Source organism: Oreochromis niloticus, linkage group LG23 (assembly GCF_001858045.2).
Source record: "Oreochromis niloticus isolate F11D_XX linkage group LG23, O_niloticus_UMD_NMBU, whole genome shotgun sequence".
NCBI classification, from domain to species: Eukaryota; Metazoa; Chordata; class Actinopteri; order Cichliformes; family Cichlidae; genus Oreochromis; species Oreochromis niloticus.
Window position 1 is genome coordinate 32,887,467 of NC_031986.2, and position 27,140 is coordinate 32,914,606.

The 27,140-nt window shown below is 39.8% G+C and overlaps 1 protein-coding gene across 4 annotated transcripts in view; it reads left to right on the forward strand.

Moving 5' to 3' along the window:
• The window catches only part of lpp (LIM domain containing preferred translocation partner in lipoma), a 179,246-nt gene that overhangs the window by 48,551 nt on the left and 103,555 nt on the right, over positions 1 to 27,140 (forward strand). For all 4 annotated transcript variants that reach the window (XM_025902823.1, XM_005451220.4, XM_005451219.4 and 1 more), the window contains one exon: positions 16,053 to 16,246. In XM_025902823.1, the coding sequence (XP_025758608.1) occupies positions 16,057 to 16,246 (190 nt within the window). In that variant the 5' untranslated portion in view covers positions 16,053 to 16,056. The remainder of the gene's footprint in view (positions 1 to 16,052; positions 16,247 to 27,140) is intronic.

Consider the following 27,140-nt stretch of genomic DNA (forward strand, 5'->3'; position numbering starts at 1 on the left):
AGTCTGTCTCCATAAATTAGATTTCTGAAAGTTTTGAGATAGTCTTTGTGCTTTTTTAATTCTCTTTGAGGAAGCCTGTCAACTTAATTATCATCTAGCCTCCTGCTGTGAACTCTCCTCGAAACGCCCAGCTTTATGTGCACTTCACTCCTCTGGCCTTTGACCATCCCCCCCTCCTCCTCATCATATAACTTTAGAATACCGCTTCCACCTCAGTGCACAAATATTTAAAACAGAGAAGTCAGCTATTGTACTCCTCTGGTATCAGTCGACCAGCAGATCCCGCTCAGTCACTTCTTAACATCGAGTGCTCATTTCCAAAATGAAAAGCAGCAATTAACACATCAAGGATGACTTTAGTACCGCGCTCATTTTTTCCCCACCTCCTCCGGCCTTTGCAGGTAGAGACGGCATTAAAAAAAGTCCCCCTGTTGTATGATAAGCATTTCCTCTGCTGTGATAAGAAGCCCAGGGATAGTGACTGTCAAATGAGGCCAATTAATGATGGCTTGATGTGATGTTTTATCTTTTCGAGGCAAGTCCGCAGCTCCTCACTCACTGTTTTTACCTCCCAGATAAGCTCTACTTTGTTGACTTTGCCCCAGTCTGCCCCAAAACCAAAGGCACTTATTAGCTACCTATCCGAGAGTGACATGTGTGGCTACAGGCCAGCGTTGAATAACGGTCCTTTACTGTCACCTCCGTAGCTTCTGGATTAACAGTTTGATTTGATTTTAAGCCATCATATACACAACAGAGCTGGATAGCGTTTATTTAGGCAAGGACCAGTGTTCCCCCTTCGGCTGCTGAGAAAGGCCGTTTGGATCGCTCGTGATGAGCGCTGTTTGTTTTGATGTGCAAAGAAGTGCTGCGTACTACAAAAGGATGTATTCCATGCTAATTTAAGGGTTCACCACGAAGATATCAGTTTAAGTAGATGGAAGATTCAGTTGTTTTATGTTTAGATCAGATAAGAGCCATTTAAGATTTAAAGAGTCTAATGCTTTGGGAGAGTTCCAGTGCTTCCCGCTGAAAGGTATTTACTATAGCACTGCATTTTGCAGATAAAAAGGCTAAAGCTAATGATGTCCTTGCTGAGAGTTTAATTTTCTGAAAGTCGCTGAGAACTACTTCTTATTCATGACCGCATAAGGAGTTAAAAATGTTTAACTTTGGGGAAGCCATCCTCAAAGCTCACCTGTTTTCATGTTGGACTTCATTACTCATAGTGAGAAATTCATTGAGAAATTGATTTTCAAGGATTCTTAGATGTGGACAGAAAATAATTGTTGCCAGTGGGAAACCATAAAGGTCATAACTTTATGACTTGTGGAGCTTTTGCCTCCAGGGCATTTTGAAATGCATTCTAACATGTGCGTATTGTTGTGAAAGCATGACCTTTTTCTCAGTCTGTCAACTCTTTTGGTTTTCTTAAACCTAACAATAACCGTGAGTAAAAACATACATTAAAAAAATGAAGGTAAGTTTCTCACAGGAGACAGTCCTCTGTATGCAGTCTCCATACTTTCCTTTCTGTCATTCTAAAACCTTTCTTCCTGTTTTAAGGATTGGTTTGTTGGAATAAGGGTTCTGAAGTCAAATTAATTGGAAAAAAACGTAAATATGAGAAAGACGTTTCATGCTAATTAGTGATAATTTGTGATTTGTGTGTGAATTCTTAACTTTTTATTCCAGGATAAAAAAAAAAAAAAAACTAAACTAAACTAAGACCTGGTTGATAAATAGTCCTGCATTGAATAAAACTCCTGCTGGGATTTTTTTGATGTCTGAACCGGCCTCGTCCTTTGGTTAAGAGTTTTTAAAAGTTCAAATATTTAGTGAGCAGATGACTCGCTCCCTCGCCAGGTCTGCTCGATTTTGAGGCGCTAATTTGCGCTGCTTCTCGGTGGAATATCGGTGACCAGTGAAATGAACTGGTGACACCATCGCTTATAAATTATTGCATTGTTCAAAGTTCAGCCGCAGAACTCTCCACCCCGTCGGTGAATTTTGCAAATGCGACCTCATGTCATGCCTCAGATAATGCTGCTACACCTGTGCGAAAAAGCATTAAAGCTATTAGAGGTGTGGTATTCGTGCCATCCGTCCATATGTACAGTTTCTCAAGATCATCTGGTAGATCAGCTTCTGTTGTTTTCCATTGATTTGTGAAAGTATAAAATATATAAAGATGTCTTCTTTGTTTATTGTTGATGCAAATATTATTTTTTAAGTCTGCCATCTTCCGCAGAGGTATGCGAGAGATGGTTAAGGTTGTGTTGTGATATATTTACAGCTGTCAGTCAGTAACCTCCTGAGACTGAGATAAGATAAACTCCTGAGACGTCGCATCTTACCACTTGCAGTATCAAGGAGCACATACTCCAGTCATGCAAGCCATCCAATTCTATTTGATATATCCCAAGCCAATACAAGCTGTCAGTCAGCATTAAACTCAGATTCACATATTTACAGAAAAGTTGTGCTGCTGTCATTAGGGAGCAAAGGCCAACAACTCAAGTAAACTACTCAACAGCTGTTCAGAAAAAGTCATGCAGATCATGTTAGGAAGTTGCAAGTTGTTACTTTAGCAAACAGTCGTTAACCAGTGGAATCAGTGGGTATTTATATGCCCACATCATGCAGAAGTATAATTTTCTTTTATACTGTAATTCTGAAACTCAGCAAATGAATGATGCCACTCCTGAGTACAAAGGAAGTTTAGAGAGCGTATTCAAACATTAAATTTTCTCAGTAAGTGTTTTGACCTTTTAAACTCTCTCTCTGCCTCTTGTTTGTGCATGAATAGTACATTTGGGGGTTTTTTAAGCACAGATAAAAACTTCAAAGATATGGTGGCACCAGAGAGAGTGCAGAGACATTGGTTTTTCAATGTTCTATGAATCCTTGTGAAGAGAAATGCTGTTAAAAATCACTGTTTAAGGTCAGTTATGAGAAAAAGAAAACCCCTCAGTGGCAAGTGGATAAAGACCTTGGCACTGGAAGCTTAAGGTACATAAAGGATCCTACGGTGTGAACACAGCCAGTAACAAGGTCATGGAGCGTCATTACGAAACTTTTGTGGTCGTTTTGTGTCTTTTTTTGGGTGTCATTTGACGTGTCTTTGATGTTATTTTTGTGTTTTTGAGGTTGTTTTGTGCCCATTTTCTTTCTTTGCAGTTGATCTAGCTCACGTATTGGTCACATTTCTTGTCTTTGTTGTGGTTTTGACGTAATCTCTTTGCTGTAATTTATCTCTCATTCTTTTGTATCTCTTTGTGGCCCTTTTGTGATTCTTGGTCACAGCTTCGTCTCTCTCTGTTGACATTTTCCCGTCATTTTCTCGAGATACACCCACTCACATGCGTAGACTGTATATAACAGTTGATGTAGCCACTGTTGAAACCTTAACGTTACCATTTGATAAGCCACATCATTTTATGTTTTTGGAGTCAGAAGCTACTACATTTGCATGAGAGGGTGGAGTGTCAAATGATCAATTTGTGGCTAGCAAACATGGTTAACAAGCTGTAGTCACAAAATGTACAGGTGCATCACACAAGACCTGCACCTGCTAATTAGTACTGAGTAACAATAACACTAGAATTTCACTCATAAACGAATATGACAAATAATTTGGCTTGACAGACTTATTAGAAGCCAAATTATTTTTCAGATAATTGTTTTGAAAATGCTCCACAAGGTATCATTAGCTCAGACACAGTCTAAACATCTAGTTCAGGGATTCTAGTCAGCGGCTTGTCAGATGACGATCAGCTACAGCTCTATTTGTGAGGACACCTATCAGCCACACACCTAAATTTGAGAGACTAAAATGAAAAATTTGAATTTTTTAAGGGAGTTTCTGGTGATTGCCTTGTTTTTTATAGCCAAAAAAGCCTTGAGTGCACTTGAGAGGAAGTGCAGGTTTTCACACTTGAAATGTCTGAGGTAAAGATGAAGCTGTAGATCACTGTTGATGTTAGCGCAGCTAGCTTAACAACCGAAACTTTGATATATCTGTAAGTGACAGTGTCGTGCTATGAGTGCAATGCTTATTTTCTATCGCTTGAGTGGTGTTTTTTGCATTTGCTTTTAAGGATTTTGCATCTATTTATGCATCTTTTGGCTTATTCTCAGAAATAAAGCGTTTGTGATTTGCACGTGTCTTTATGGTTTTTATGACGTGTTGTTATTTGCATTGCTTGTGGTTCGTTGACATCTTGACCTCTGGGCTTTGTTCATTTACACAGACGCGTTCACCACAAACAAATGCAAGTTAAAAAAAAATAATAAAATACAGCAAAGCTGTTGCTCAGATTGTGGGTTTACAGTTTTTTTTGAAATTCTTTCTTTGGCTGAGAGAAAAATCTGAGGATCGTAATCTACAGACACACTCTGTATTGTAACCAGGCTGCTGCTGTAAGGGTCTTAAGTCAGATCCCTCCTGCTTGAATACATTTCAGATGATTTCAAAACGATTAACTGAAAACAGCAAAGCGACCTTTTCATTTCCCATGCCCCCCCCCATGAGCACCTTTTTTTTCTTCTTCGTTGCTCAGGGTGGTTGTGCAGGGTGTTTGATGGGGGATGGGGGTTGCTCGTCTTTGTAGTAGTCACAGCTCCAAATCTCATTTGTAATGGTTATCAGCTGGTTGGGCTCTTCACAATAGCTAATGGGGAAAACAAATCGGTATTTGCCATGTTTATCATTTGATTAACCTTCATATTATCCCTCTGTGTAATTAGCCTAATTATGAGAGGCTTTACAGTGACACTCTGATATCGCTTGTATAAACAGGTCTGAAATTTCTTGGCCTTGTTCAAATGGAGCGATACTTTTCTTTTAAAATTGAGTGTGTACCAGACATGTGTTGTAAGTTCCAAAAAGTGATAAAATTATAAAATAATTTAAAAAATCTAAAATCCACAGACACGTCAAACTGCTGTGTGCAGAAGGTTCTTGTTGGTAGATGTCAAACAAAGAGAGCGCGCCTAGTGTAGAAGCAGACAAGGAACCGTTAATACCCGTTGCAGCAACCCGCCCAACAAGTTTGCTCTTGCATCTCTGGGGAAAACTTGCTGCCTGCTCGCTTTTGTCAAACCAGAGTCTGCCAGCTCTCGTCAGATCTGCGTCCGAGTGCAGACTGGATGAGTTGTGATCGGGACCCTCTTCTTCCCCGAGCTCTGAGCATACTTGCTTTGACACAACAAAAAGGTGATTTTGCCTGCTAGCCTCCTCAGTCCCCTTTGTCATGGCCGGTTTGTGTCAAGCGCTGGTGCAATGACTGACTTACAGCAGGTGTTGAAACAGGACAGATTGCAGCTCGTATTGGACGTGAAGTTATTTCACAGTAATGTATCAAGACCTCCGAAGACCTTTTCTTTCCTCACAGTTAATTTAGGCCTTTTTGTGACTCTGAGGATACAACTTTAGTTTTAGTCTGATGGCTTCTCTTGTAAACTTTTCTTGACCAGACCCCAGAGGGGCTGTGGGGCAAATCTCGACTTCTACCACAAGACATGTGGCCTTTACATGAAATATTTTAAGTGACAAAAAGTGTTTTTAGAACACAGCACCATGCTGTAAATATAAGACTAGTGGAAATGGAAAGGAAAACTGTTATTTATTGACAGTAAATAATTCAATTTAAATCGAATAAAATAAAATATAACCAATTACCAGCTGAATAACCCATTTATAGTCTCACTTTAAACCCTCATTTACTCAACTGCCCATTTGTTTTGTTTGTTTTTAAATCATCATAAGATCTCTTGAGACTTTTTGGCTTTTTGTTGGACAAAATGAGAAATTTGAAACACCTTCGAGACCAGAAAAGAAACAAAAAATGTTTTAGTTTGAAACCTTGGTTGGAAGGCACATACACACACATTGCGTTTCCTTGATGCGTATCAGACTTGTTCAATTGATTTTCACCTCATAAAACATTTGCAAAGCCAATATTTCAAATACGTATTTTAGATCAGGCGGTGCTTAGATTCTTTGTTTTCCCCTTTGATCTGCGTTGGAGCTTGGAAGTATTGTTCTTTACATTGTGCCTTGTTACACTGTTTGGACAGTACTGACAGCTGCAGGGAATCAAGTTCAGAGCAGACTAGTGAACTTGTAAGGTGCAAACATATTGGGGTATCCATTGTTAGGACGCAGCTGAAAGATGTTAAGGAAAAAACTGGACAATACGCAGATTGGTATTGACTTCTTGCCTTTTGTTAAAGATGTAATGTGCTTAACCTTGATACATTTAAACAAAAATACCTAATAAAAATAGAAAATGTTTGACACCACCATCAGATTAAAATACTGGCCTCTTCTTTTACCCCTTGGGGGGCCTTACCAAGACCTCTCACTGTGCTGGGAATTAACAGAGATGTTCTACTCGACCTAATCCATGCCATACATGCTTCCCAAGCATAAGTAAAATAAAGTAATGCCTGACATTTAAGTGCAGAGAATTGCTTGTCTTGTCTAGAAAAGTACATCCTTACTTTGAGTATTACATTTACACACAGTAAAAACCCAGACTTGTCAGCTGGATTATTTGTAGGTCACAGTGTGATAATGCCCGGAAGAAATTACAGGAAATTCCAGCAAAATACTCCATGCAACACAGAGTGCAACAGATTGTGTTAGATTACAACTAGAAGCCTTTTATTGTCTTTATACTATGTATGACAAAACTTCAGAGTGGTTACATCTTCAGGTGTAAAAAGAACAAGCATGCAGTTATTTATACAGTAAATATAAAAAAGTGACTATGTATATATTTTAAAAAACCGCTAAATATATAAGGCATATGCAAGATCTGGTGATGAGATAAGAGAAGCGGTCATGCTAGGGAGTAGCATGATGATGCAAGTATTTTGTAATTTCACAACGGCTTAATTAAGGGTAAGCAGTAGTATTCGAATCTCTATGATATTGCTTATCGATCAAGTAGCACTTGGCTGTGATATTGTAAAGCAGAGAAGTTATTTCAGGAGGAGGTTTAAGTGATGCAGCCCAGGCCAGGTGTTTGCATCGCCATGACTCCATGACAAAAATCCAACAAGAGTTTTGTTATCTTTTGTGGTATTTCATAAAATAGTCCCTGTGAGGACTAAAAACGTGTTACTCAACTCTTTATTTCATCAAGGTAATTGTTACAAAAATTTTCATGATTGCTTTTTAAGCATAACTGCAATCACAAAGACACGAAATGCTAACGTTAGGCTGTAAATGAATTACACCACAGTTGTATGACTTCAATGTCGCCATCGCTAACCTCCTGTGTGAATGTTCCCTGTCAGCTTCGACAGCCTCTTTTAACCACTTTTTTAGTAAACATCTACTTTGAGCCATGCAACAAAAGTAATTCACTGTTTGGTGATTGCAATGTAGAGGAAATCGTGGAATGTCAGGATTCTAGCCAAATAGAATATGTCAAATACATTCAAAAAAATCTATTGAACATATCATTTCATAGTTTAAGACTCATTCCTGCAGCACAATATTCTATAACAAGAAATATTTGATTAATTTCCTGTATTTTTATTGACTGCTAATCAATTATGCTGACGTAAATAGAGCACGTTTGGTCTAAAACGAATGGAGAAATGACTGAATTGCCTACAGCGGTAATGAAAGATGATCTTGTCGTGGAGCTGTACTGTTTGCCGTGTCTATGTTTCAGAACACGATGTTTGACTTACCCAGCCCTCTGATGCCCTGACACTGCTATTGCTCCTCTACTATTAAATTTTTAACACTAGAAAGAGGTCTAAAACAGCCTTTTGCTTTTATTAATATGCCAGCATGGCATGGTGTCAGACTTCTGGCACCTTCAAATATTTACCCTTGTGCACAAAACATTTCCGGATCCGTAATGACCACTTTAACTCTTTGCTTTTCCCTGTTTCCAAACAGTGGAACGTAGAGCGCGAGTGCTTGTTTGTGTAATGTCGCATTAACCTGTTCAGCTATTCAACCAGCCCTCTAAAGCAGAGCAGGTCCAGTGCTGGAAAAACTCAGCAACAACCTCCTGCAGATGGGAACCTTTAATTTTTAAAGCATTTTCATTCGCATGGCTGATCCTCCGCACACTGCGTCACGAACCGTGAGTGCTAATCCCAGTCGCCAACCACCTCTTTATTTAGTATGAAAAATCTTCGAGCCAAAGTGGATCTCCTTCTTCGTCTCTGTAGTGTCTTTTTGAAGTAATGTTTTGATTGGTGCCCAGTGAACCAGATCTGTGTAGCTTTGCCTGAACTCTACTCATGGGACAAAGACCGAGGCGGAAACCAGCGTAATTGCCCTTTATATCTTAGTTTTCTTTTCTTATAAAGATATGCTCATCTGGATGCTCATGCAAATACATTATTTCTGTATTTGTTGTTGAGAAGCAGTGTACGTAGATTAATGCGAAAAATCGGAAAATGAACAGTTTTAAGAGTGTCAAACATCAAAATGCACAAAACGTCAGTGGTTGTGAAAACATTCTGTAACTGTTTGGGGTAAAAAGGGTTCAATTAAAACCCTGCACCAATTGTGATTTTAATTCATATTATTTTTTTGTTAATAACCTCACTAAAAGCCATTTTTACAGATGCCATGCATGCAAACCTTTCCGAAAAATTCAACCGTCTGTGAACTTCCAGCTCCCTCATAAAAAATTCTGTCATGTGCAAGGTCAGGTGTTTAAGCGCTTAGTAAGTGGTCTTTTGTGTCCTTCCTATAGACTGACGTCGGTTCCAGATCTGAATACCGAAGCCAAAGTCCAAGCGGTTAAATCTTCATTCTTTCTAATGGCCTGTAGGGGGCGACTCCTCTGACTTTAAAAAGAATTGTGAATGTATAGAAGCAGAACCAGCCCAAGGTTTTATGAGTTCTTAAGCAGAAATTGATTTGGGGTTAGTATGTCGAAAGCAATCGACTGTGTCCCTCGGGTGGTCCTTTGGGGGGTGCTCTGGGAGTATGGGGTGTCTGGCCCATTGCTACGGGCCATTCAATCCTTATACAACCGTTGCAAGAGCTTGGTCCGCATAGCCGGCAATAAGTTGGACTCGTTCCTGGTGGGTGATGGGCTCCACCAGGGCTGCCCTTTGTCACAAAGTCTGTTCATAATTTTTATGGACAGAATTTCTAGTGGTGGTGGAAGACTTGCACTTGGATGGTCTCAGAATCTCATCTCTGTTTTTCGCGGATGATGTGGTTCTGTTGGCTTCATCGGGTGATTGCCTCCAGCTCGCCATGGAACGGTTCGCAGCCGAGTGTGAAGTGGTGGGAATGAGAATCAGCACCTCCAAATCTGAGGCCATGGTCCTCAGCTGGAAAAGGGTGGAGTGCCCACTCCGGGTCAGGGACGAGTTCTTGCCCCAAGTGGAAGAGTTTAAGTATCTCGGGGTCTGCCCCTGCGATAAGCGGAAGAAGATGGATGGATGGATGGTTAGTATGTCCATGCGCCATCATTTGTACATTATATATGTTACAAAGCCATTAACATGGCTTTACTGCACTGCTGCCTTTGGTTTCATACATCATCTCATTGCATAGACTTTGAGGTTTCTATTTAACTAACATCTTTCTGTGTACACAAAAATATACAAACAACTTGTCTTGTGTGACATTTTGCGTGCTCCTGGGGTCCCCCTGTTAGTGTGGGGCCTTAAGCAGCTGCTAAGTCTGCTTATGCCTCAGGCCGGCTCTCTATAGAAGTCTATGAGGGGAAAAAAACAGCTCTTGGTTCCCTTGATGTGTGACCTCAGTAAACACTTTCCTGTTAAGTTTTTGGTTTAAAATCTCCAGTGTCATGTCCTATTTTAAGAAAATAATGTCTGTTTCTTAATAATAGTTTCATTAGCATCAAAAACATAAAGCACGGCGTAGCTTGTTATTAACAAGTCACCTTTGGCAAATGCATGAGTTATAGTGTCCCATCACTTTCTTAGTCAGATCTCATCACATCTTATTTCAAAGACTCAGCTCAAACCCACATAACAAGACTTTGATAACCAATGTTTGAAGTGACAGTGGGCACGTCCATCCATTATATACAATTTGTGGTCGTGCCTATTGCAGACTTTACTCTCATGGCTCCAGGTGTAGATTTCATGAGTCAAAATAACTTCAGACTGGTACGCACTGATACCTGACGCCTTCCAAGTACAACCAGTCGATATTGAGCAGTAGTAAAACAAGTAACAAGGTAACAGTGAAGTTTTTGAGTTTTTGTCCATCCATCCATTTTCTTCCACAGTCGCAACTGCATTATCAAATACCAATGCACTGGTTTCCTAGGCCATGATGCTTTGCTTTACTCTCCTCAGTTTTTTGTTTTTTTTAGCTGTCGAAAACTGCGATGTAGAAGCTGCTAGAGCATTTTAAAAAACAGAAGCTTGTGAACAGTGTGTGTGTGTGTGTGTGTGTGTGTGTGTGTGTGTGTGTGTGTTTTCTTATCTTTTTTTTTCCGATAGGTTTTCGACATGTGATTCAGCTCGCAGCCTCAAAAGAGTTTTTGCTAGAAAGCATGTCATCCTTTTTCCTCGCCAAAAAATCTCTGAACCTTGCCATATTATGTTAGAATTCAGCTTTCTCAGTGGTCCTCTTTGGATGGTTTTGTTTGATAGTTTCCTTGGTGGATATGAAAGATTAATGCAGCAGAAGCACCTGCAGCAGTTCCTCAATGACAGCTGTAAAAGTGCAGCGGAACAGCTGTGAGAAGACAGCCGGGCTGCCGTGCCCCCATAAAACAAACTGTTAAACACGGTGTCACCGCTTTGTGAGTCATCCTGTAACTGCCCCGGCTACCAGAATTGATTTTCCTTCCATGAGCTCCAATAGTGTTTTTGTGACTGCGAGTGCACTTTCGATGTGATTCCTCACTGTGTTTTGGTTAGCTTTGTGTGTTCATTTACACCTTTTCTTGCACTTTTTGTGTACATTCTTATTCCAGAACACATAAAAGGTGGTACAGAAGCGCAGACGGGCGATGCTGTGATCAACTAATTAAATGACAGGAGCTCAAAAGAAAAATCCACAGACCTTTGTTATGGTAGAGAAAGGCCTGAAGTAGGAATTGCAATTGGTCCACGTGTTTAGTCAGAAGATGTTTACAGCAAACCTTCATATACGTATGTCCTGTACTGCAGAAATTGTAATTGTGTGGTTTTCCTCTAGTTGCTTTTATTTCCTCCCACAGTCCAAAGACTGTGGTGTAGAGTGTGGGTGTGATGGAAACTGCAATGGCGTGAATATGTTCGTCTACCTGTTATCGACTGATGGTCTGTCCAAAATAAACCCCCTCACTTTCTCAAGCTGAAAGGGAAATTCCCCTGATTGTACAAAACAAAGTGCAGTTACAGGTGTGAAAGAGTTGCACGAGCACTTCTTGAGGGAGAAGAGGGAATTGCACAAAGTGCCTCATCAGGGTGACGGCCAAAAAAGTGATAGTTTGTCATTATTTTTTGTGATATATCTGCTGTTCCAACGGTTGGTGGTAATATTAAACATAACCAGGGTATCACATATTTTCTTATATTGAGTAATCCCTGCATTTTCTGTCTCTTCTTGGATCCGTATGATGCCACTGAGTGGGATTTACAGCCTACTAGAAGCCCCACCCACCTGTCATTTAAACTTTATTTGTGAGGGGCAGCCAATCGGAAGAAAGCTGGCCTAAATGATGTGGAGTTGGTCTTAAAGGAGGAGGAGCTAAACCAGTTAGTGGAAAATGCTCCTGGAGAGAGGACCTGAAAGTAATGTGCAGAGCAGAATAAAGTGATCACAAAAAACAAGTGAAACAAGTGAGGGTGGGGCATCGCAAAGGAGGCAAATCAGACACAGGTATAAATAAAATACCCGTTACACTATAACCATCATTTAATCACTGTATCAGTGTCACATCGTGTAATCAGCACTACAGGGAATACTTCTGGATGTATTTAGGATGATCATATGTAATAACCATATTTCTGATACTGAATTTGATTATTACAGCCCACACAGGTTACCCTTTAAATGCATTTTTAAAGGATTAGAATAGAACAGAAGAGAAAACCTTTATCTTCAGTATGAGTGGAAAGTTGCCTTTGGTTCACCAAGTCACAAATCAGTTCATAATAAAGATACAGTCATCCACATACCTTAATAAAGCTTCAGTAAAATTATAGAAATACATCACAGCAACTACTAATTGCATTTGGCACTAATGATTCATCATACACATTATTAAGCTGTACAGCACTACACAAGAGGTGCAGCACAGTTAAAACACAATTGTAATCACACTGTGGTGAACACAGGGCCAGCAGCAGGGAACCGCACCCCTATCTAACACACTGATCTTCCACATTCGTGTCTTCTAACAGTTTAAGAAGACCTCTGGTTTAAGCGTCTTTAGTCGTGTGTGGCTCATAGCTGATAACTTTTACTCTGTACCGACTCTGCAGAGATGAGGCGCTGGGAAAGACTGGCCTAAACACTTTCTGTCACTGAAAATCATAATCACTATGCACGCATGTCATAGTGGATGCACTCTAATGCTAATCAGATCAGTTGTTAGATGTGGAAACCTTTTCCTCTCTCTGTATTTTTCTTATATTTTGTGTCTCGTCGTATGTCACCATTTCAAACCTTCATATAACGGGCTCTGCTGGAGTTCCTTGCCACTTTTCGTGGTCCTTTATCAGCACTGAGTGTTTATTAGACAGGTTTAAATGTAAGCTGCCACTGCAGTAGATGTGGCTTGTTTGCTTCCACCCTCAACCTCATCTGTGAAAAAGCCAGTCTTCTGTTATTTACACAAAGGAGTAGCTTTGGACTGGCTGAAGTACATTTCTGAAATAAACTGCTCTCTAGAGTAGACCTTGAATGGATAAAATAATGGCACTTAAAGCCATATAGAGTGAGTGTGTGTTTTTCAAATAGTTTATTTGTTCGTGTTTTAAAGGAAGGGGGAAAAAAATCATTTGACAGATGAAATGCTGAAATGTACGCATACGTGTGACACGCCCGTATGCAGCCTTTTTGAGCTTAAAAAACCCCCGCCAGGGTGCCTCCGGGGTAAACTGCATCACAAGTCACTGAACCATATTGATCATAGTCAATTAATATGTAGCGCACAAAAGATTGCGAGAAGACCTGCTGAGGAAGAGTGCTGCTATGAAACGGCACACTCCCATCCAGACAGTCTCCAAAGCATCCAGGAAGCGGCTTCGCTTTGCAGCCCTGAAATGTTAAAATCGCACGGCGCTCGTGCTACAAACAAATCTTTAAAAAAATATAAAAAATCCAGAGCACTGTTATTAAACTATTTTTAAAAGAGGTCACATTTTTTTGAACACAATCAGAGATTTTTATTTGAGGCCAGTCCTGAATTATTATTTCAGTGCACTCGTGATTTTCTGTTTAAAATGAAGGCCGCTGCAATTTATAAGCCTAGCTGTTCACACACGTAATCTATGAATCACAGGAATGATTATATGCTGAAGTCATCAGTGAAGTGGCTTCTGTGTTGTGCGCTCAGAACGGCACAGAAGTCACTTGTTTTGCAGAAACTTTATTTAAAATAACAGATGTGAGTGGGTTTAATGTGCACTTTAGGGCCCAGTATCCATAAAGCGACGCCCCGCTGCGCATTATTTGCCATCATCAAAGAATGCAACCACACACTGACACAGAAATTTTCCTTTCAGGATGTCACATATTGAGTCTTACTCACACATCCTAAGATCATTTCTTCTCTTTCCCTCCTTTTTCCTTTCAATTCATCTTTTATTTTGTTAGCCATTTGAGCATTGGGAAATGAAAGCATTTGCATTGAAAGGACAGGTGGGTGTGAGACACCAGCGAGCGTCTGAATTGTAGCATTAAGAGCATGAGAGAAGGGAGAAGGGGGGGGGGAATCAAAAGTAAGAACCATTCAGACGGCAGGAGGAGCAGGGATTTGAGCAGATATTAAAAGATGATTGTGCGTGGGCTTTTACTGCTGTGCTCCGGAGAAAGAATGTAAACCCTGTATCAGTCAGAGTGAGGATAATAAACAGTAAAAACATCAGAACACAGCACAACAAACACAAACAAAAAGAAGGATGGGGAAAAGCGCGCCGTATAAATAGTTCAAATATTTCAAGTGATTTCAGAATGCGATGGTGAAATACTGGAGGTTTGTGTCCTCAGCTGCTGCAAGTTCCTCCACTCTGTGGTGGTCTTCCCTTCACTGGAACTGTATTACCGACATGCATGTTAAACAAAACCATCGGTTAGAGGTTAGACTTGGTGCCATTTTGGAACATTTTGATAAGTTCGACTCTCATGCACCCTCCGAAAAACAAAGACAACAGAAACAAGATGAAATTAAGTAATAAGTAGTCAAGTGTTGTTTTTTTTGTGTGTGTGCGTGCGTGACTGTGGATCATTGTTCTGTCATTCCCAAACACTCATCTGATCTCATTTTTGACAGCTACATCAACGCAAAAAAAATCATTGATGGTTACATCAGGGTTACAGCATTTTTCGATACTTTTTCCTCTTCCAAAGTCTTTTTGTTTTTAAAGTACTTTGTTGTTTTCACCGCTCTTTGTCTCTCATATCACTCTTTTGATTTGTTGATCTCGTGCCGACATCGCAAGCAAGTGTGCAAGTAAAGAAAGCGAAGGCTCAGAGTCAGAGTTCAAAGTGATTTCCTTTCGACTTTAACGCTTGTTGTTACTTTATTAAATCGGACACTTTGCTGCATGTCAGAACACGCTGTTTATTGCCTTGTTTTTCGTTTTACAGCGTAATTCTGCCAGCCGCTTTCAAGCAGACTCAGTCGTCGGGGAGGAAAAAAGTAGACGTGATCTGTGTACGCTTATAATTAGTGTAACTTGTGCTGCATGTGGATACAGTGGCCTCGGTCACCTCTTTTATAAAGCAGAAGTGGTGACACATAGAAGGTGTTTAATGCAGCAGGTCGGGTCTCACTGAAACTGTCAAACTCACATTGAACTTGAGCAATTTAAAGAATGTGAGTAAAAGTACAGTTCGTACTGCTGTCATGTACAGCTGGGGGTAAATATTCAGATTATTAGTCGTGCTTGCAGGGCTAGGTATGGATGTTTGGAGACAAAGACAAAAGCAAATGGTAAATGGATTTGGTTTTTATATGGCGCTTTCCACTCATTCACACGTATTCATACAAGCACTGCTAACATTCACACATGGCTAGTGCACCCATCCTGTTGCCAAATGTCAGCCAAAGGTGAAAGCGCAGTCAGGCTAAGGGCAGGGTTTCTGTTTCATGGGATGGGATGTTCCTGGTGACTAATTTTAAAAAAATAACCAACTATAAGTAGAACACTCCTGATCGCAATACATGAGTTTTAAATACTTAAGAGCATTTTTAAATTGTTATTGATGTTATGAAATTATATTTTAGTTGCTGTGTGGTCGTTGCTTCATCTATAACACACGCAATGTTAGTTTGCCGACTGTGGTTGATATTAGCCGTGCTTACTTCATCCGGTTAAGGTCCACATGTTGGTGGACCTTAAACCTATGGTTGGGGTTTGCTCTATTAACATCATTAGTTTACTTGACAGTCCTTCACAGTTGTTTTCTACATCACAATACTTCAGAACTGACCTGGTTAGCATGTCTTACTTTGGACCTTACTCGTTTTTCACATCACTCAGAGAGAGTGGCGCAACGTCTGTGGGCTCCTGTGTTACAATTAGTTTTACAAAACAAGTTCAGAAAGTGAAGAAATAATAATGTAAATGTAGTAATTTATTACTGCTTTACCAATTTAACTGGTATCCATACACTTAGCATCATTCTTTGTCATGTGAACAATATTAATGCTCCTTCTTGCCATTGCAGGCTGTAATTTGGGAAGTAAAATCTGCATTGTCTCCGTTTCCTCATCTAGTAAACATGCAGAGAAACCTGCGCTTTGTCATAGTTAACATTACACCCCACCCATTAAATTTGTTGTCCCTGCAGCACACTTTTACTTAATGCATCACTCTTGAGTTTGCAGCTCCTGACTTTTAATAACTCTGTGTCCCCTCCTTAGAACCATGTGGAACCCAGCGAGTGAGCAGACAGGACAGGTGACTGCCAGGATGGAGACCACTCCATCTTTGGGTAGTGCGAGCATCTCCGTCTCGCAGCAGCAGGCACCTAAGAAGTTTGCCCCTGTGGTCGCCCCCAAGCCCAAGTTCAACCCTTACAAACAGATGGGAGAGGCCACACTCTCCGAGCCGGCAGGTAAGCACACAGTCTTCAAATTGCTTCAACTAAGAAAATATCATTATCTTACAAAATAATTAAAGTGTCCCACTTTGCAGCGTTTATTAGTAATATGATATTTTTGTTGTTAAACTCTGCACTCTCCATGTTTAGTGCTCGCCCACATTTCATCTTCTGCAGTTAGCAGTAAACCCGTTCTACCTTACAGTGGTTACAAGTGCAATACAGTACATTTTAAATTTTACTGTTGGAGTGTCTTAGGCATTTCTTTATGCAGCATTATATTTAACAGTTACTGAGACAGAAATCTAAGTGTTAAATTTTCTAAATGCTACAACTGCTTGTTCAGTGAATATTCCCATGTGTACTTGATATTGTTTTCCATACAGTACAATTCATAAAGTTTACATACAATATAATTTCATCCCTAAAAAGCTCTGACACTAAAACATATATGAAGTGATGCTAAACAGCATTTTCTTTTTTATCTTTTTCTTGTTCACTAATCACTAATATAATTAAAGTTTACTGAAGTATGGAGCTTACAATACTCTGGCTATGATGTGTTAAGACTGAATGGAAAGTTCAATTCAATTCAGTTTTATTTATACAGCGCCAAATCACAACAACTGTTGCCTCAAGGTGCTTTATATTGCAACTTAAAGACCTTACATTAATACAAAGAAAACAGAGAAAACCCCAACAATCATATGACCCCCTATGAGCAAGCACTTTGGTGAGAGTAGGAAGGGAAAACTCCCTTTTAACAGGAAGAAACCTCCAGCAGAAGCAGGCTCAGGGAGGGTGGGGGACAATCTGCCACGACCGGTTGGGGTTAGGGGAGGAAGACAAAGACAAAGACACGCTGTGGAAGAAAGCCAGAGATTAATAATAGGTAACGATTAAATGCAGAGAGGTCTATTAACACATAGTGAGTGAAAAAGGTGATGGAAGAAGAAACACTCAATGCATCACGGGAATTCCCCAGCAGCCTAGACCTATTGCAGCATAACTAAGGGAGGATTCGGGGTCCTAACTATATCCTTTATTAAAAAGGAGGGTTTTAAGCCTAATCTCAAAAATAAAGAGGATGTCTGTCTCGTGAATCCAAACTGGAAGCTGGATCCACAGGAGAGGTGCCTTGAAGCTGAAGGCTCTGCCTCCCATTCTACACTTAAATACTCTAGGAACCACAAGTAAGCCAGAGTAAGCCCGCAGTCTCAGGATGAAGTGCTCTAATGGGGTGATACGGTAGTATAAGATGGTTAAAACAAGATGGTGCCTGATTATTCAAGACCTAGAAGTAATACATGCATGAACTAGTTTGTTATCATCACACGGAGACAGGATTTTTAAAATTTTTGAAATATTGTGCAAATGAAAGAAAGCAGTGCGACATATTTGACATATCCTGGTCAGCAACAACTCCAAGTTTTCTCACAGTATCACTGGAGGCATCCAAGTTAATGCCATCCAGAGTAAGTATCTGGTTAGATTCCATGTTTGTAAGAGTTTTAGAGCAGAGTACAATAACCTCAGTTTTAGATAAAGCAGCATGTGCGACACTAAGATCTAGTAATGCAGATGCATTTTCATTTATTATGTAAGTGCTAAATTACACACATGAGTTTGTTCACAGGTATGTAAAATACCAAACACTTCTTTAGCCATTGTCAAGATGAAAACCAACATGATCTACAGTCACTGCAGCACAGTTGATGAGAGTGCGGCTGTGAAAGAACGTTTGCACATTATTTGGGTGACCTGTAAATGAAGCAGCTTAGCCTGAGGAAGTAAACTGAAGAGTAACACAGAAAAGCAAAAAGTTTCCATAAGATATCTGCTCGCATCGGAAAAACATATTTTTAAAAGATGGCAGCTTCACCTCTTTTCATCTGCACCGGCTTTACCTGTAAAACTGGAAAGTTGGACATGTTTGACTTTATAACTGCTGCACTTTTATACTGGTTCAGTTTAGGTTAAGAAATTATACCTGATCGTTAAATCATTCATTAACTGGAGGCCAAGTTTATGCCATCCAGAGTAAGAATCTGGTTAGATACCATGTTCCTAAGATTTGTAGAGCTGAGTACAATAACCTCAGTTTTATCTGAAGCAGAAAATTAGTGTCACGGGTTGCGGGGCAAGCCGTCTGGTGTGTGAGAGTAAAGGGCCCAAAATGCAGGCACTGGCTTGATGCGAGTGAGCGTTTTATTTACAACCAGTGATATACAAACAAAAGCGAGAGTGGTAAGAACAGCACTAAGAAATGACCTGAACTTAGGGAAAATTAAAGAACAAACCTGGAACATGCCACATACAGGGAGAAACACGGGATGAGGGCAGAGAGACGCGGAGAAACACCAACTAATGCAGGGGTGTCGGACTCCAGGCCTTGAGGGCCGGTGTCCTGCAGGTTTTAGATCTCACCCTGGGTCAACACACCTGAATAAAATGATTAGTTCATTGCCAGGCCTCTGCAGAACTTCAAGACATGTTGAGGAGGTCATTTAGCCATTTAAATCAGCTGTGTTGGATCAAGGACACATCTAAAACCTGCAGGACACCGGCCCTCGAGGCCTGGAGTTCGACACATGCAAACTAATGCATACGAGCCGACAAAGAGCACAGACCGACACCCACTATATGTACACACACACACAAGGTAATCAGGCAATGACACACAGGAGGGAAGCACAGCTGATCCTAATGGATGTGATGACAGGAAGACACAAGCTGAACACAGTGAGAACAGACATAGACCATCAAAGTAAAACAGGAAGTACACAGACTGTTTTACAAACACACACTCAAGGACACGAACACAACACCGGGGTATAACAAGACACAAGAACCAAAAAACCCTAAGGACTGATGCAAAATCAGAAGAAGCTAGAAAATAATAACAATAAACTCAAAACGCTGGGTCAGCGACCCAGGACCATGACAATTAGAGGTCATCCAGGTCTTGATATCTTTAAGACTTTTGTGCAGTTTAACTAATTGGTGTGTGTTATCTGGCTTCTTGAATAGATAAAGTTGGATGTTATCTGCATAGCAGTGAAAATGCATGCGATGGCTTCTGATGATACTGCCTAAGGGAAGTGTGTATAATGTAAACAGAATGGGTCCTAGCACTGAACCCTGTGGAACTCCATAATTAACCTTAGTGTGTGAAGACGACTCTCCATTTACATAAATAAATTGGAGCCTAGTAGATGGTTATGATTCAAACAGCGGTGGCACAGTACCTGCAATAGCTACAGCATGCTCTAATCACTGTAGTAAAGTATTCTGGCCTCTGATAGCAGAGATGAATCTGCTATCAGAGGCCAGAAGAAGATCATTTGTAACCTTTACATTTGTAACCGTTTCTGTACTGTGATGAGCTCTGAAACCTGACTTTAAATAAATCATTCCTCTGCAGATGATCTGTTAGCTGTTACAACTACTCTTTCAAGAATGTTTGAGATTAAAAGATAAGTTAGACATTGGCCTATAATTAGCTGAAGCAGCTGGATCAAGTAACGGTTTAACTACTGCCAGCTTGAATGTCAGTGGTACATAGCCAGTGCTACAGCTGCTTGTTCAACAAATATTCCCAGGTGCACTTGATATTGATTTCCACACAGTATAATTCATACAATGTACATACAGCATGATTTTCATCCCTAAAAAGCTCCTTGATGAAAGACACTGAAACATATATGAAGTGATGATGAAGAGCATTTTGTTTTCATTTATTTTTTTGTTAGTTGGAGATCAGTTGATTATATTTAGGATTGAAACATTAATTAATCGCAGGACTTTTGTAGGACTGGGGTGTAAAAGACACGTTGATGAACTCAGAAAGATCAATTGGAGAAAAAGAGTCTAAATAAGTAGTAAATACTAGTTAACTAGTTAATATTAAAGATAATATTAATATTAAAGAAATGCTTGGCTCAACAGAGCCAAACTGAATTTAGATCAATATTAAATGGACTTGTATTTATAGATTATGTTTGTATTTTTAACCATTCAAACTGCTTTTATGCATTTTTACTTGCACATTCATACAGGAGCTTGTTTTAAGAACTTTATATTTGACACCCAATCAGGATGAGTTATAGATTAATGCAGGAGCAGTGGATCGAGCTGCTGACCTTCTGATTACCAGAATAGCCTTGGTAAGGCTTATACTCAGGGCTTCATCAGGTGTCCCTGAACCATCCCTTAGATATGCTACTATGGGCCCGGGAACTTCCCATGATGCACTTCTGTTCCTCTCTGCTCCCTTCTTTTCATTCCCTGTGTGTTTATATGCCAGGACTCTCCCCTGTAGTTTTCTATGAGCTGGTGTTATGTAAATAAAAAATGAATTGAACACACGACCCGCTCTGGCTCCTGAGCCACAGCTGTGCACAGCTGCTGTGTATGGCTCACAGTGTGACTAAACACCCAAAATTAGCCTCATGAAAGCGTCCCTAGAAACTTTTACAGAGGTCTTTCACTTAATCAACCATCAAAGTTGTTCTGGCCTTCTTTTTGGTTTGAGATTTGGAGAATTTCTAGGTAATGTTTGAGTTATTATGTCATCCTGTTCTGTAGTCCTCTGTGAAATGGGCGGTTTTATTTGCTTTATCTTTGAGTTTCTCATGAAAACTGGATAATTCACCAGTTATCGCCTGTTTACAATATTGAATTTCTGGCTATTAATTGTGGCAGAGGTGTTATTGCATGTCTAATTTACAAGCAGTGTTGGTAGTGTGGTTTGCAGTCAAGTGTGAGCGCAGGAAGCCTTGTGTTGTCTGCTTTTTTTAGGTCCCCTGGGAGCTGATGGCTTGTTTTTGTGAAAAAAAAAGACTCTAGTGCTGCAACTTCATATGCAATACGTGTTGAAATGTAAGGTTATAATTAAGATTGTTATTAAGATTGTCGTGTCATATAAAGATTATATAAAATAAAGCTAAAATATGTGGATTCCACTTGCTTATAATCATCAATTTTCTTTTTTCTAAATTCATATTCTTCAGTAGAAAAAGGAAGCAAATGGAATTAAATCTGTACAGTGTGCCGTATATTTTTACCTTTATAAAGTCATACTTTGCATTAGCACATGTTTTCTACAGCACAATAATAGGAAGACATATGCAAATTGTTTAAAAAATCTTTTTGTTTAAATAAGAGAGCAGACGAGAACACAGGAAGCGGTTTTTTTCTTTTACTGCCAAGAAATAACACTGAAACCTGAAACATTATGACCTACTCAGAGCTACTTATAGACTTTTTAAAGGAATTGATGCTTTTATTTTGCATATGCTCTTATAGTATAGTGATTATACTGTACCATATGACTGCTTTGCACGTGTTTTCAATTTAAGCTCCATTTAATTTACCAATCGGTGTTGTAAATTCGGAGCTGCAAACACAAACAATAATATTCTCTGTCCTCACTTTCCCTTCCAGTTATGTGTTGTAACGTGAAAATTATCTAAACCTCTGCCCTCAACCCCCCCCGAGAGCCCTAGATTTCCAAAACAGGGGAAACGGTTATGAAATTCAGCAGGACCAGAGCACACTGTCAGGCTGAAAACACTGCTGTCTGTAGGGGTTTGTGGTTTGACTTACAGAGCGTCTTGTACTCCAGATGTTAGTGGTGTAAAAATTGTTCTTAGATGGCTTCTTTTTGAGCTCTGCCCACCATTTGAGAAAAATAAAAAAACAACAATTGAAGCTGTAAAGCAGCTTTTAAGCTTTCAAAATCAAAACTCTTTATATGCTTCACACAAGGTGTCACAAAGCCCTTTTCGTAGAAAAAAATTAAGGTAAGAGGAAAAAGGCTGAAGGTGTCATGAAAAGACACATTGAGCTTTTTTTTTAAGTACATTCCCTGTACTAATATACAGTTTCACCTTTTAATTGCCCCTAGAAATGTGTTATTAACCAAGAACAGAGAGAATGTAGAGCTTGTTTACTTGATCATCAAGGTTTTTGAAGTCTGAGAACAATTCTTGTAATTCTTATGAATTCTTATTGTGATAATGGGCTAACTCTATAATATTGTTTTAATTTACTTGCACTTAAAATTTAGATCTGTGTCCTTGACTTCACCAAGATATTTGGGCTGATTTGACATCTTTAAGAGCAGAAGCTGCATTTGTTGTTTTTATTTCCCCACTGTATGAGCTAGAGCATTGAATGGAAAAGACCCCAGGATGGAGCCTTGAGGAACGCCACACTGCTCTTTTGCACACGCAATACCAAGCTTCACCACTTCATTTCACACATCAGTGATTCTGTTGCACAAAGCAGACCTTATCCATCTTTAAACTTTGAAAGCCAACATGACCTACAAAGCTGTGAAAAATGTCTGGACACCATTTGGGTGGCCTGTAAAAGATGTAGCTTAGCCTGAGGAAGTAAACTGAAGAGTGACACAGAAAAGCGAAAAGTTTCTGCTCGCATCGGAAAAACATATTTTTAAAAGATGGCTGCACCGGCTTTACCTGTAAAACTGGAAAGTTGGAAATGTTTGACTTTATAACTGGTGCACTTTTACACTGGTTCAGTTTAGGTTAAGAAATTATACCTGATTGTTAAATCATTCATTAACTGGAGGCAAGGGTCAGCTTTACTGCTGTTGGGTCGGACGGCACCCATCTTCAAACTCCTGCCCACAGTTTGATTTCAACTATTACACAAGCTTCATCACTTCATTTCACACATTAGTGATTCTGTTGCACTGACAGCATCTTTCCACAGATGTATAAACACCCGCCAAAGTAATCAAACCGCCTTTGCTGGTACAATATATTTTCCCAGGAACGCATTTTGCCATGATGACAGAGACAGACTCACATGGTGAAAATGGTAGCAGTTGTGACAGATTTGGTGAGGTTAAGCTGATATTTCATGAGATTAAATTTGGTGATATGTTAATTTTTTTCTGTGCAGGCAGACTGTTGCTGGTAAGTCACAGATATAGAAATTTGATAAGATTAAAGATAAAGAAAGAAGACTCATATTGAGGTTAGGTGAAGTGTAATAGAGAAAGACTGGGTCTGAGATATCATCTAGGTTTGCTGTGCGATGCTTTTAGAGCTGGTAGTGCAGCTCTTTGGCTTTGTAATCATCAAATCCACTTTCTCAGATCCCCGAGAGTCATAACTGGACAAAGTTTTGTTGCCCTTGCTGGCATCTTTTCGTTGTCTTCATCATCAGCAGAGTTGGTTCTGCAGTGTGTTTGGTTGGGGTGAAGGAAGATGATGTGGAAATGTGTGAATCCCAAGTAGAGTGAGTCTGGGAAGAGGAACTGGAAGCGTGACCTGTGACCAGGTTGTTAACCCTCGTGCTGAGCATCAGGTGCTTGCTCTTATGTCTGACCAGTGGCTCTTCACGCTTTTTGATATTTTTTTTATGTTGAAGCCCATCAGTAGTCAGTCCCACCTGTCTTATGATGTGTAATAATGATTCAAAACTGTATTTTAGTTACTGCAGGAATGTTCCAAAGCCTCTTTAGCCTTCTACCAGGAGGTCCAGGATTGATGTTGGTAGGGCTGAATCCATAAATTTTGCCCATTTTGCTCATCCAGATTAATCCAGCCAGATTATCCCAGTAATTACCATGGATGATTCATGCTTTTAAATCTGTACATTTTGGGAGAGTTCTGATAAACTTACTCATTTGTAGGAGTCACTGGCAGCACCAAGGTCTGGCTCTTTTTCTGACTCGGAAGTAGGAAACTTGTTACAAAGTTTAGGATGCTTTGTGTGCTCTTTGTAGTAAAATAATCCTAATGCTGCATTTGCCATAAAAACGCTCCTTAAATGTGTGGTGGTTTGAGACAACCAGCGTGAAATTATTATTTTCAAAGTTTTAAATGCCCAAGAAAACATTTAAATCTTTTAGATATATACGATGCTGCTATAATGACATTAGTGGGATCTATAGGTGTGCTTTAATACAATAGGCCCGCCTTTAATGCTTGCTTGTTTATGTTGCATTAATTAGGAGAAAATATGTCAGGAGATCAGCAGTGTGCATACAGAGTGCAGCAGCAGAAATGTATGTTGTTGTAACTTAACACTTTACTGAACATTTCCAATTATAAATTATATGGAAAAAGACTTTGAATTGGTACAAATCTTAAAAATTCTCATTTTAAATTATGTACGTCACTGGTTTTTCATTCAAGCCCTTACTTATTGTTGTGATCGCCTTTCTTCAAGCAGTGTCCAAATTCCAGCGCTACACCACACAGAATAAATGAGGCTCGGTTTTGAGTATTGATTTTTACCCCAGCCCACAGCACTGCTCCTTCTGTAAATTAGAAAAAAAAAGTGTTTTCATGGCCAGTTGATGATTTGTGGCTCCATTAAACCCTTGAGATTTTAAAATGTCACTTCACCAACATTTAATCCACACCCATAGCCACTGTCTTATTTTCAGCGTTATGCATTGTCCGGGTATTAAGAGGATTAATGAAACAATATGAAGAGGGTGGGAATACATCTGTAGATTATATAATAATTGCAGTGTTGTACTTTGTAATGTAAATGTTTTACTCTGCTGAGCTGAATGAGGTCAAAGTTGTATTAAAATATTCATGACCTCTGTGACCCATGGAAACCTGACCTTTCAATGTCACCTTTTACTGTATTTACATAAACTGGGAAAACTGTCAAATAGCCTCTTCTTCTGCACATGTGCAGATGTTTCCAGCTGCTCTGGGTTTAGTTCTATGTGACATTGTTGATTAAACATCTATAGGTTGCAGCATTTTGCAGATTTTGCAGAGTACTGAGCTTTTATGGGCTGCTTAAGCGTTCCCCTTTCCGTTAAAACATTTAGAAATGACACTTGATTGGTTGTTGTCAGCATTTTGATCGTGCAAATATGTAAAGCCATCCGCAGACATCTCCACTTGTCAGCGGATAAGACATCTTTATGAACAGATTATCTGGGTGTCTCCTCGTTTATCTGTTTAATATCGGTTATATCAAACGTGGGGACTGCCTGATGTAAAATTGAGGATTAGCGTAAAAAATTAGGGACAAGTCAATTTGGCACAGCACCCTGCTGTCCCTTTTGTCTAGCAGGGGCCAGCACTGGGGCTGGAATGAGCACTCTGAGGCCATGTTTATTGTGTGCAGACGGGGTGGCAGACAGTTAGCCAAATCTGCATTCAGATTTTATTTATTTATTTATTTTTTATTTGAGGATCACTTGTTCTGATTAAAGCCCCAGAAAGGAGGAAGTGAAAGACATATACGTCTCAGACAGAGACTCAAAGTTCCTTCCAATGAAAGATTTTGAGGTTTAAGTTGATCTCATATGGTACATGCACTGTAGGAAGGTTTGATTGTTTTTTCGTAGAGCCACTAATGCTCCAGTTTTGTTTTTTTTTAATGCCGGCTTTTACGCTGGAGCTTAGCTTTAAAGATTTATTTTTGCAAATTTTTTTTAAAGGTTGTGTGATTTTTAAAATCACGATGCAACATCCTGTGGGAGAGGTGGACAAAATATGATGAATAACTGTACAAGGTAACGCAATCCACTGCAACAGCTCTGCAATGAAAACTACTCCTCTGAAGCATATTAGGCCCAGCTTTGCTAAAACGGTATTGACAACAGTGTGTCATTTAATGGGTGCCGTCAAGCTCTGAAAATAGTTTAAAAAGCCCTTGTGTTATTGATGTAGGACACTGCGGCCTTTCCTTAAAACCCAGAGGAATAAACCATTATATTTTATGAGAAACGGCCTGTTTTAGAGCTAATGTTCTTCTTTGACATGTTTTGCTTTCATAGTCATAGAGAGAGGTATGCTGGTTAAAATGTTTAGCACTCGTGCAGCTGTGCGAACAGATCAACACATGCTGATGACGAGTCAGTGTCCGCTCGGCGCTCCCTGGGACTTCTCTGTTTCGCTGTAACCTACGCGCGAGAACGGGGTGGTAAACGTGATGTTGAGGACAGAGACCGTCCTCTCGACACAGACCGCTTTCTGCTGACTCTCTTCAGATTTCACACCAGGGATGTCTTTTGAATTATGTCCTGTGCCTTTTTTCCCACCTTCCAATTCTGACACTATTTTGAGAGGCGGTTCAGTCTTTAGAGGGGCCTTGTCGTTGATTCACTGCTTCGTGCAAACAGCTGCTCTTAAGTTCTGTTTAGAATGATCTTAGTCAAGCGTTCAGATGGGGATTTTTTCCCCTCCATGAAATGAATGTAAACATGTATATGGTGTGAACAAAAACTGTCAGACACAGCATGGGAAACTGAATCACTCTGGAGTGAGTCATCATTTGCATTTCCATTCAGAATATTTCAAATATTAAATGCTTTATAGTCTGATTGATGTGAAGCGATAGATGCCCTCAAAACCACAACCTTTGATACTGAAGTTATTTTGCGTCAGTAACTCGCTGGTATGTCTCATAATGTCTTTCTGCTTGTTATCAAGATAAAACTTTTTGTGCAGTGGGCTAATCATAGTGAAAGTTAAACATCTGAGAAGTGCTGTTATTCTTCTGTTTAAAACAAAGAACTTTTCACGTTAAGTTACCAGAAACCTGCTAATTGTTTGCTCAGAGCAGTTCCAAAGTGTCGAACATGTGCATAAGCTGTTTTTATTCCTCCCTGCTTGACTGGCCAGAGGCAAACTGACTACCGGTTGTTATGTCAGAGTCCCTCATGGGTGTCACCAGGAGAATTTACAGGAAATCCACCACTGAGTGTGTCAGTGTCCCCGTAGATACCACAGGCTCCCGCTCAGAGCGCATAACAAGGCAACTTTTATCTTAACTGGAACACATGCTCTGCTTCAGCTACTTGTTGTGTTTTTTCTGCCGTGTGTGCAAACTCTTAACCGAGGAGAATCTTTCTGCTTGGAAGTTTCGCGCAATGTTGTTTCCTCTGTGCTAACGATAT